The sequence below is a fragment of the Doryrhamphus excisus genome, chromosome 21, assembly GCF_030265055.1.
Source record: "Doryrhamphus excisus isolate RoL2022-K1 chromosome 21, RoL_Dexc_1.0, whole genome shotgun sequence".
In the NCBI taxonomy this organism is placed as follows: Eukaryota; Metazoa; Chordata; class Actinopteri; order Syngnathiformes; family Syngnathidae; genus Doryrhamphus; species Doryrhamphus excisus.
The window spans coordinates 9,147,157-9,158,788 of record NC_080486.1 but is presented as its reverse complement, the minus strand read 5'-3'; the positions used below and the strand labels follow the sequence as shown (position 1 = coordinate 9,158,788).

Below are 11,632 nucleotides of genomic sequence, written 5' to 3'. Positions count from 1 at the left end.
TTCTGACACTGTTTTGTCCCATTTGGGGGGTTGATGAATCCTATCCTTACTGAAGATAACTTTAGACTGCTGCTCATATACAAGTTCACCTTTAAAAACATACTTTCACAATTTACAGACAATTTACTAAAATAACTGTATACCTTGACAGAGCTGACAATATTGTGAGCGGTGAGCTGGGACTTCTACAGCGGTTTTGCCCACACAAAAGTGTGAGACGTATCATCAGTGACGATGGGGAAGAGGAGCTGGATGATGACGTCACTCTGGGAGCACTGGGCGTCGACTCCATGTTGGCCATGACCCTGCAGAGTCAGATATAAGACACAAACGTTTACATACCTTTGGTCAGGATACTGGAGCCGAATACTACAGTGGCTACTTTGGAAACACTGGTGATGAATATTAACATCATGTGATACATCAGAACATGGTACCTTCACATTCTTGTCTCATACCTGTTTGGCATGGGGCAATGAAAAACAAGGACAATGTTTTCATGACTAGGATTAGACATTTATTTCTGCCAAGTGCTAAAATGTTGACACTCAAATAGTATATCCCATTTACTAAGCGATAGAATGCGAAAATGTTATACAAAACACAACCATAATACATAACTGCACAATGTGAGTGCATTTTATTAGCATGTTTTAGAGTCCATAGACGGTGTCCATTGTTTAATCATCCCCATAAAGCCAATAAATATCATCAATGCTGATAAGAATGATCACCTGCAGGTCTCCATGGATGTCTGTTATCTCTACAGAACCTTCAGACCTTGAGATAATCACAATAACCATAACAAAGTCAACAAGGACACACTTTCCACTGAAATACCCCCACATAAACAATGATCAGGATTAAATTCCGGTGTAACGTGTGTTCCCGTCAGTTGAGTTGGTTATTAGAGATGAGCAAGTACACCGCTATCTGTATCTGTTCACCCATTTGAATTATCTGTATCCATATTTCTTAAAAGCACCGGGTTAAGTATTACAAGCAGTTTTCCAACTGACTTTATATCAGAAGCCACCACCCGAAAAAAGTACACAAAAAAACCAACACCGTCAGTGACTGATGCATGATCGTGACACTGTTATGAAAACAAGTTTAAGACTGCAATGTGCATACTGCTGCAAATTGAGACGGGAGTAATATTTTACATATAGCTCATGTGAGCCATACATGCTCTTGTGTTCTTGTGCAAGTGTGCCTAATGTTGTGGCCAGTCAATGCAGGTTATATATATATATATATATATATATATTATATATTATTATATTATGTCTGCCCAGCACTGCATGCAGTGCAGTGCACCATGCAATCGCGCTTGTTAAAAACCAAGTTTACAAAGAAAATTTAGATACAAAGCAAAATAGTGGGGAGCTGGAGAAAACCTAATAAATTGGAGGCATTGCGACAAGCCGTTTTCAACTTCCCGATTGCAACGTGTGAACCACTGCTGAGCTCAATAACAGAGCAGCTGGATGGATCATGACAGCTCATCCGTATTGGTTATGAGTTCAAATTGCGCTCATTTCATTCAAGATGGCCACCACTGTCGACACTGTGGCGTTGGGGTCCAGCAGTTTCACCAGAAGCACGTTGGCACCTCGGTCCTGATAGAAGAGGTTTTGCAGGGTCATGGCCTGCATGGAGTCGACACCAATTGCTGAGAGCAGAGTGTCATCTTTCACGTCGCCCACCTCCAAGCCAATGGTTTTCGTGAGCATTGAAACGACGTAATCCCTGGCTGAGATTTCCTCAGTGTTTTTATTTTCAGAGTCCAAATTGCTGTATGTTTGGAAAGCTTTCTCCGTCAATGCATACAGCTTCCCGCTCAGAGCTACATTCTGCGAGAGGATGTTGAAGCGGATGTTTCTGAAGTGAAAGCGGCACACGGCCTGTTGGGGTCGGTTGATGCGCAAGCATTCCTCCAGGCTTTTGCGGATCTCAGTGACATTCAGCACCATCATGCCCATGCCTTCCAGGAACTGATGGACCACCTCTTTGTTCAAGAGGAGCCCAATGTTGAGAGGTCCCCAGTTGATGGACTGTCCAGGCAGGCCAAGTTTGCGCCTGTACTGACAGAACAAGTCCAGGAAAGTGTTTGCTGCGGCATAGTTTGTTTGCCCTGCATTTCCCAGAAAGCCTGATATGGAGGAGTAACAAACAAAGTAATCTAACTGGCAGCTCAGTGTTGCATGGTGCAAGTTAAGCACACCATTCACTTTGGGCTTGAGAACTTTCTCATAGAGGGATCTGTCAAGAGCTTCAATGAGCCCGTCATGCAAGACCACTGCGCTATGAAACACTCCTCTGATTGGACACCCCTCAAATTTGAGCTGGATGGCATCCACAACTTTATGAACCTGCTCAGACACTGATATGTCGCACTCCATGCTAACAATGCTGTTCCCACATTTTTTCTCCATGTTTCCTATTGCTTGCTGCATCTCTGCTGAGGGCTTGCTCCTGGAAAGGATGACAATGAACTCACCTCCCTTGTTTGAGATGAACTTGACCGTTTCAAAGCCCAGCCCGGTCAGACCGCCTGCCACGATGTACACTGATTTCTTTCGGAACAGCTGCTTTTTCGTGGGCAGCAGCGGAATGTCTGATATTGATGTGGAATGTCCTTTTTCTAGAGCCACGACAGCCAGGCTCTTTGTACTGAAGTAGGAATCTGAATAAAGGTTGTTCATTTCTTCAGATGTGACACTCTGAAAGGTGAAACTTGCGAGGCAAAATTGCTGAGTCAGGTTCAAAGACTTGAGCCACTGATAAACACGCAGACTTCGAGCCCTCAGAGATCCTTTTTGCAGAATGACTGGCATGTCAACTGTCTGCACATGGACACTTTCCTGGAAACCCTGAAGCAGATCCTGGGCAACCATAGGCTGTGTTTGGGACTCACGGACAAGGACAACATTCTGGAGAGCAGCAAAGTTAGATATTTTAGCCATCAAGGATTTGTCATATGGAGGCAGGATAATGATTGCATCCGTTTGATTGGCATTGATAAAGGAATCATTGCACTGTGTTCCAACAAGCACGTTCCACCCTAACTTCTGAGATGCAAGTGCCAAAACCTTGACCAGAGCTGAATCAGGAACAGAAGATATAATGCCTAAGTTTTGCTTTGCTCTTGGCAAAACGCGATACAATATCTCCCATGCCAGCACAAAGTAGGACACACAAGGTGTTGATTGAAGGAAGGGAAGGCGTTTGGTGCTGTAGCAGACATCTTGTGGGACCCTCACCCTATTGGCTGCCACCACAGGGTAACAGGAAGCCACTGAATCTCCCACTTTTAACTTCCTGACCTCCTTTCCGACCCTTGTAACAACACCACTGAAGTCAAGCATGAGTAGCTTGTGGTTCTGGGAGGAGTGCTGGTTCCAGTACAGCGTCTGACCAAAGTTCAGATGTGAGGCACTGACAGGGAAGTAATCCGACGAGTGGACACACATATTAGTGGGCTGAATTTCAACACAAGTATCACTTATTGTCTCTTCCTCATTGTCAAAATGGACAGCAGTAAGCCGGCTCATTGTAAAGGCATCTGCAGTCTGAAGGATGCAAGGTTCACAAGTGCTGGAGGTAAAACTCCCTGCAGAGTTTTCAATTAATTCAGGAGTGGTACGCTCAATGGAAGGTTTGAGAATGACCCCGTCTTTCACCACCAGTTCTGGGTACTTGCTGCAAGGGTAGGCTCGTAGGACCTCAGACAGAGCCGTGATATCCTTAGCAGAGACAGAGCTTATGTCAATCAACTGGAAGGAAAGCTGTGGTGTCTCAGCAGCCATAGAGCGAGTCATGCCAACGATGGCAAAGCCTGGACTGACGTGATCGACTGTGAGATCAGATGAACAGTAGGTTACTGCTCGGATGGAATTTGGAAAGCGAATTCGCTTGAGCTCTACGACAATTTGGCGGAAGGTTTCGCAGCAGTTGGCCAGATTCTGCAGGACGACATCGGGTGTGAGTGAGTCAAAGTTCTCGTTGCCCCACAAGAACAAGACCTCATCAAAGTTGTCCGCAATGTCTGTGATATTGAGGTTTGCCAAGAGCGCCGGAAAGCCACTGCTCAAGATCTCTTTAGCATATGTAAAGGAAATGTAGCGAGATCTGGAGTCCAAGTGCTGTTGTAGACATTTTGAGATTCCTATGCAGTCCGAGAACACCAAGGCCTTAGGAGGTGGATCATTTGTGATCCCCTCGGGCATGACGCTGAAGTGGTTGTGGTAGAAGTCCTCCTCAACCACATGAGAAAGACTGCCAAGATATTTGATTAACACATGCTTCACCTCAACCAAGACGTTGCCATCTCTATCTGCAAAGCACCCACAGAACTCGAAGTGGTCCGTACCGACATCAGTTGCCTTCAAATAGACAATCATCTCATCTTTCAAGGGTTCTGACACCGTCAAACTTCCAATCTTAGCAGGAAATCCCAGGCTGCCATCCAAAATATGCTCAACTGTGACTGAAAGAATTTGCATGAAGAAGTCCAGCACGACGGGATGAACATGGTAGTCATGCAACTGAGGCAGCAGTTCCTCTGAAACTGTGACAACAGCATAGGCCTCTCTCAGATCTTCCCCATAGTGAACACTGGCCTTATTCTGGAAGACATCTCCATACTGAAAGCCTGCTTGGTAGAGAATGTCATACAATTGTTGATAGGTCACCGCAGATGTGCAGCGTTTGTAGATGCCATTCAGGTCAATGTGCTGTTCTTCTACTGGTCGCTCTTTTTTCACTACAACCATGCCTGAAGCGCAGATGGCTAAGGATGAGAACACAGTGAAGGTGGCTTCATTCTCTTTTTGCTCGAGCTGCACCTTCATCTCTGGGGGATTTGGAGTTAAGATGAAAGGGCTGTGAAAATTGACACTAAGCTGCAGTGCGTTGAGGGGGACCTTTGGTTTTGCACAGGCCATGAATGCAGCCAAGCCCAACTCGGCATAGAAGGCTCCAGCAATGATGGGTACACTGTTGTGTTTGTGTTCTTTCAGGTAGAAGACAGAATCGGACACCACATCACAGCTGAATGTGTTCTTTTCACTTCCTGTGGCGCAGAGCACTGGGTGATTACTGGCAGTGTTTTTCTGAGCAGCTTTAACGATCAAATCCCTTTCCAAGCAATCAAACTGGTATTTTGGGAAGGGCAGCGGCACAGTCTCATACCCTGCATAGAAGGTGTTCCAGTCTACCTGGACGCCGACCTCAAAGAGCCTGGAAACCACAGACAAGAGTGTATGGTGGTCTTTGTCTGGCTGCAGCGAGGCAACAACTGGTATGTCGTTCCCCAGAGTTTCCATGATGTTCCTCTGGAGGGCTCTCCGTGGACCCACCTCCACAAAGACCAAACTCTTCTTGCCTCCACTAGCTGATCTGACTGCCTGCTCAAAAGCAACTGGCTCCCGAATATTCCTAGCCCAATAATCACCTGAGCAGAAATCCCCTCGTCGTGCCTCCTCACCTGTCACTGTTGAGAAAAGCTGTGTGCTGAGCTCATTCTCTTCCAAGGAACCGATTGCCTCCCTGATTTTGGGCAGAATTGGATCCATCATGTGACTGTGATAAGCAGCAGGGACCTCTAGCACCCGAATGAATAGGTTCTGACTGTTAGCTGAATGACTTAGCTCTTCCCGGAGGTTTTCTATTGCATCCGCATCCCCTGAGAGGGTACAAGACTGCGGGCTGTTGAACGCAGCCAGACAAATTTTTCCAGAGTAACGCGGGAGAAGAGCTGTGACCTCTGACACGGCCATATTGCTGATCACCAGCATTTTCCCCCCAGTGACTTTGCCCTGGAGAACGCTGCGGAAGTAGATGACTTTCAGGGCATCGTCAAGGGACAGGAGGCCTGAGCAGTGAGCTGCCGCGACCTCGCCCACCGAGTGTCCCAGCATGGCGTCAGCTTTGACGCCCCAGCGCCTGAGCAGAGTGGCCACGCCCACCTGCAGAGCAAAGAGAAGAGGCTGGGCCACATGTGGAGCGTTGTAGTCGCTGTGCTCGTGATCGCCTTCAAGCGTGTCCAAGATGTTCAGTGTGCTCAGCCTTTGGTAAACCTGTGAAATATGCTTGATCGTATCTCTGAACACCGGCTCGTGTCGGAGTAGCTGCTTGCCCATGCCGTGATAAGCGACGCCGTTGCCGCAGAAGACGAAGACTAACTTGGGATCTGAAAGGGCAGGGCTTGTATTTCTGCCAACAGCGGCATGTAGCTTCTCTTTAAGGTCAACTAGGGATGAAACCATTAAGGCTCTTCGGTATTTGTGCTTGAGGTGGCTCCTTCTGCAAGCTGCCGTGTACAATAGACAGTCCAGATCCACATTGTCCTCCAGATGTGCGATGGTGTCGTCTAGCATGAGTGTGAGAGACTTGGATGAATTTGCCGACATGACAAAATATTTCACCTGCCTGCCATCACACTTTTTGACAGACTGCGACCGTATGTGTTGTTTGACAATAGCATGAGCGTTGGTGCCTCCAAAGCCAAAATTGTTCACTCCTGCGATCCGTGCTCCCTTTGCTTCCCACTTTTCAACCTCTGTAGGAACGCGCAGATTCAGCGCAAGGGAATCTACACTGGCATTGTCCTCAGAGAAGAACACACAAGGAACAATGGTCTCGTGCTTCATCATGAGGAGCACCTTGATAATGCCGGCTACCCCCGCGGCAGATTCAGTGTGTCCGATATTGCTCTTCACCGAGCCGATTCTGAGAGTTTCTGAACCAGGAGCTCGGGCTTTGGCAATGACATTTGAAATGCTAGCCGCCTCTGTCGGATCTCCAACTGGAGTTCCGGTCCCATGAGCCTCAATGTAGTGGATGTTGGCAATGTCGTGTTCGGAGTAGATTGTCCTCAGCAGCTCTTCTTGTTGCGTCATGGAGGGCTTAGTCATCGGCGACACCGAATGGCCATCTTGGTTGACTGCTGTCTTGCTGATGATGCCCCAAATGTGATCCTGGTCATGCAAAGCCTGTGAAGGTGCAACAAGGACACAATCAAACTGAATGTGGCTGCAGTTTAAGAAAGCAATTGTAACAGCACCATGTCAAACCACCTAATACTGTATGTAGACTTTATTGCTTAATTCGTCAATAAAGTAGGAACATAGATGCTGTTACCTTTCTCAGCGGTTTAAGGAGAACGACGCCACAGCCCTCACCTCTCCCATAACCATCTGCCTTGTTAGAGAAAGGCTTACTGGTGCCGTCCGGTGAGATCATCTTGGCCTTGCTGAGGGCCACAAACATAATGGGCTCGACGATGCAGTTGACACCTCCACACATGGCCATGTCACAATCCCCTGATAGGTCGTACACAGACAAGGTTCTGAACGGTGTTCCTCTGGTCGGCTTCTGACAGAATGGATGCTACGTTGTAAGTTTGTACCTTGTTTGATGGCCTGGACGGCCAGATGAAGAGCCACCAAAGAGGATGAGCAGGCACAGTCGATGGCCAGCGACGGCCCGATGAAGTTGAAGATGTACGAGACCCTGTTGGCAGCGATGCTCATGGACATTCCCGTCCCGGTCCAGTGGTTGATGACGCTGGAGTGCGCGCGGACTGCGTAGGTCAGGTAATCTCGGTTCATGAGGCCTATGATGGAAACAACCAACCATTCACTGGCCACTGCAGGGCTGTGACAGACAACAGTTGCAGTTTTTCCTACCAAAAAACACTCCGGTTCTGGTTCCGCTAGCCTTTTCCATCGGAATACCAGCATTCTCCAAAGCTCTGAAGGAGCACTGAAGCAGCTCCTTCTGTTGAGGGTCCATTTGTTCCACTTCACTGTCGCTGATGCCAAATAACTTGTGGTCAAATTGGTTGAAACTGTTAAAACAAAAATCACACAAAGTCAACTTTGTATTTATCCAAGAACCTTCCCCAAACTGTTCCTACAAAGTTCGAAGCATACAATTACCCCAAATGATTTGCTCATAGAATAATCAAGCATGGATAAATGCATTCATTAAATGAGTACAAGTCCTCTCAAGATTTAAAAAAATATTTTTTAAAGTTTGTACCCATCAACGAGAGCGGCCTTGGCTGTGCGGGATTTACCCGCCTTGTTTTCATCAGGGTCATACCAGCTAGACAAGTCAAACCTCTCCTTGGGAATTGGCACGGAACAATTTTGTCCATTCACTAGAACCTTCCAGAAATTGTCGAGACCTTCACCTGCATGAAAGATACACAACAAGGTTAAACGTTCTATGGTGGTAGTGGGACGTTGCAGTAAAAAACAAACAAAGATATTTTTTAATCAGTATTAAATTATTACATGTATGAAAAAAAACAAATTATATCTCAACATGTCTTACCGCCTGGGAAGTTGCAACCGATGCCCACCACGGCGATGCTGTCTTCATCCTGGTCCATCCTAACAGAACATCAGACAAGCAGCAAATCTAAAATAACTAAACTCAATTTTTTTTTATGTATTTTTGAGAGGCCTATATATATTTTTGTAACACTGAATACAAATAAATGTGTGCATTTCTAGGCAAGACCAACAATGTTGGAATATAGTATCTCAGTCACTTGTGTTTCCATCACTTGCATTACCATCATGATGGAGCTTGTCGGCTTCATGCACGGAATTGCAGATATCTTGCTTGCACTTTCAAGTAATTCTTGGCATGCTGTCTTCTGTGTGTCCCACACTGGACATTTACCAGTAGATGCAAATGTAGCATGGCATGCCGCTTTGTATTTGACTGTTTCATGGATTACATTTTATGACCTTTGTCCATTCCTGCTGAAATGTAAGGAATAAACAAATTGTTCTATATTTGAATGTTTTTTTACACTGTGATTTATGTAACATTTTACTTTAAAACATCAGCAAAAATAAAAAATATAGTTTTAAAGGACCTATTATGCTCATTTGTTAGCGCTGTGTATTGAGTTGTGGACTTCTATAGACGGTCGGTGTGTGCCTTTATGGGGAGGGGCTTCACAAATGCAGCAACCTTTGGCATCAAAAGAACCATTTTGTACACGTTAAAATCCCTCAATACAATTTGGCTTTCACGTTGAACCGGTTATTCGACCCTACATGAACATATATGCACATACTATGTATACACACACTGACATTTCAAATATTTGCCAGAATGTGAGGTGTCGTAACTTTTGTGTACTGTACCTTACATCACTTGACTCATCCCAGGCAATTCAATATACATATATATTATATAATATATTCAACTACGATTTCCTCCCACATTCCAAAAACATGCTAGGTTAATTGGCAACTCTAAATGTTCCATAGGTATGAATATGAGTGTGAATTGTTGTTTGTCTATACGTGCTCTGTGATTGGCTGGCGATCAGTCCAGGGTGTACCCCGCCTCTCGCCCGAACACAGCTGGGATAGGCTCCAGCACCCAGTGCGACCATCGTGAGGAAAAGCGGTAGAAAATGAATGAATGAATTCATAGCGACGTCGCTGTTTGATCCTTCGATGTCGGCTCTTCCTATCATTGTGAAGCAGAATTCACCAAGCGTTGGATTGTTCACCCACTAATAGGGAACGTGAGCTGGGTTTCGACCGTCGTGAGACAGGTTAGTTTTACCCTACTGATGATGTGTCGTTGCAACAGTAATTATATTATATTCACTATATTCACCGAATTCATGGCATGCCAATTGCCGATGTGTGATTCTGGGATGCTGTGATATATTTATGAGCGCCTCTTTATGCACACTAAGTATGTTTTTATGTGCACCAATTTTGGCATGAATGTGACGCCATAAGTTTCCTCCTCTTTATGCTGTGTATGGTGTATCGAGCTCTCATCCTCTCTTTGAAAGTACAAGTTTCGAAATTAGAGACACATTCATATTTGCAGAGTTGAATTTTATGAATCATCTCCATCGTTGACGCATATTTGGATTCGTTCCAGTGAAGATGCGATTTGTCAGAAGGTGAATGTGCATGATACTTCACTCACCTGTTTTCATGCAAGAGGCAACGATGGAGCTTGGACACCAGTCTGTTCACACAGTTTAGCTGTTTTTTTCCTGCAGGAAGGTACCACTATACAGAAAGGGATATGGGTAGATGAGGAAGTGTCCAGTGTAGTTCATGAAATACACTGAGTAAACACTTACCTTTCAGCGGTGTAAGGATGTCCTTCTATGCGGGTAAGCTCTTTGAGTGCGCGCTTGAAGAAGCAAACTAACCAAATAAAAAACTACAGTGATAGCATATTTTTCATTAACCTATCTTCGAGATGCAATATTTCCAAGATGTACAAGACTGCGTGTTAAGACGGCCAGAAAGACTATTACAATACTATTATACGACCCGGCAGGAATCATCCAAAAAAAGTAACCCAACTGTATTTATAGATGAACTTAAGTCAGGGCTGCCCCTCCCTCAAGGAAAAACACACATTATGCATAGGGCCTCATCTTCCCAGGGGGGCTACACTATGCCCATGGGGACGCTTATGCAACATGGCACATATGCACAATGGATGCGCTATCGCGAAGCGGAGGAGAGAAAAGTGACCTGTAATCTGACCACGCGATGATTGACAGCACTAGACATCTGATCAGATGGGTTCGCGTGCAGGCAGAGCTACAGGTGAGATTTCTACATGTTGTCCAAAAGATATCATGGATCAAAAACAACCTAGAAAAAAAAATTACTAGTACTCCTCGTTGAATCGGATAGATATAATTTTTTCCATGACGAAGACCACCTTTGTTTCTTCAGTTTATCCACACATTTTAATGCCTGGGACAGATGTAATAAAAATAGCTAATTTAAGAGATGGTATCTAGCAACTTCGGCACTGCATTGGATCAATCATGCTACAGATCATCATCACACACTTCCACCTATCTATTTTAGCAGCGTCGTAACCAACTGTGGTTGTAGTTTCTGATTGTCTGTGTGATGACATCAAGACGCTACAGTTTCTGGAGGAATATTCAATTGAATCTTTCTTCATCCTGGCATGGCAAGTTCAGCAGGGAGCTCTTGCCGCTGTGAAAGCACAAGAACAGAATAAAATTGTCATCATCACGTCAAACTTAGCCCCTGGGCTGGAGAAAGTTTTAAGCGCTGACAGCAAACCGGTCAGGCTGGAATGTGTCAGATGTTCACCACATTTGATGAGCTGCAGGCTAAAGTGAGAGGAGCCCTAAATCTTCACCATGCAATATGCTTTTGTCAGTCCTCGGCAATAAGGCTCAGTCAAACCACACAGCTACAAATTCCTTCTGGCCACTGTCATTACCGTCGAAACCTGGGCCAGGCTGAACAGTACAACGGGGGGCCTTGGAACCTCAGCCTCCTGTTCAACAAACAGCACATCCAAAATGTCCAGGAGGCAAAGGGAATGTGTGTGAGTACCACAGAGCTCTCGCAGAGCTTCTCACGAACAGACCTCAGCAGCATGTATGCAAGTTCACATTATTTCACAAAACAACTTACTAAAAGCACACCTGCATACCATAGTGGAACTGAAGGACAACATGGTGAGGGGGTGAGCTGGGACTTCTCCAGCGGTCTTGCCCACACGGAGCATGAGACACTCTGCAGATATATAATCAGATGTATATAAAGACACAAACATTTACATACCTTTGATC

The 11,632-nt window shown here is 45.4% G+C and overlaps 1 protein-coding gene across 2 annotated transcripts; it reads right to left on the bottom strand.

Annotated features, from left to right (window-relative positions):
* Positions 1–539: 539 nt before the first annotated feature.
* Positions 540–11,492, bottom strand: LOC131108727 (phenolphthiocerol/phthiocerol polyketide synthase subunit C-like). 2 transcript variants are annotated; one of them, XM_058059970.1, is made up of 8 exons: positions 10,142–11,492; positions 9,982–10,067; positions 8,347–8,405; positions 8,050–8,203; positions 7,695–7,855; positions 7,415–7,621; positions 7,147–7,328; positions 540–6,998 (listed from the first exon to the last, which is right to left on the bottom strand). In XM_058059970.1, the coding sequence occupies exons 3-8, from the start codon at positions 8,402–8,404 to the stop codon at positions 1,527–1,529; spliced, it is 6,234 nt and encodes a 2,077-aa protein (XP_057915953.1). In that variant the 5' UTR covers position 8,405; positions 9,982–10,067; positions 10,142–11,492; the 3' UTR covers positions 540–1,526. The 2 variants fall into 2 exon arrangements, with proteins under 2 accessions (XP_057915953.1, XP_057915954.1); XM_058059971.1 differs by lacking the exons at positions 9,982–10,067; positions 10,142–11,492 and adding an exon at positions 8,591–9,455.
* Between the last annotated feature and the right edge of the window lie 140 nt (positions 11,493–11,632).

Bases quoted from the DNA above. Each gene is read 5' to 3' on its own strand.
- LOC131108727 (XM_058059970.1), bottom strand. From the start codon at position 8,404: ATGGACCAGGATGAAGACAGCATCGCCGTGGTGGGCATCGGTTGCAAC. The intron at 8,204-8,346 runs GTAAGACATGTT...TCTTTCATGCAG, and splicing joins CGGTTGCAACTTCCCAGGCG to GTGAAGGTCTCGACAATTTC. The intron at 7,622-7,694 runs GTAGGAAAAACT...TTTCCATCATAG, and splicing joins CAGAACCGGAGTGTTTTTTG to GCCTCATGAACCGAGATTAC.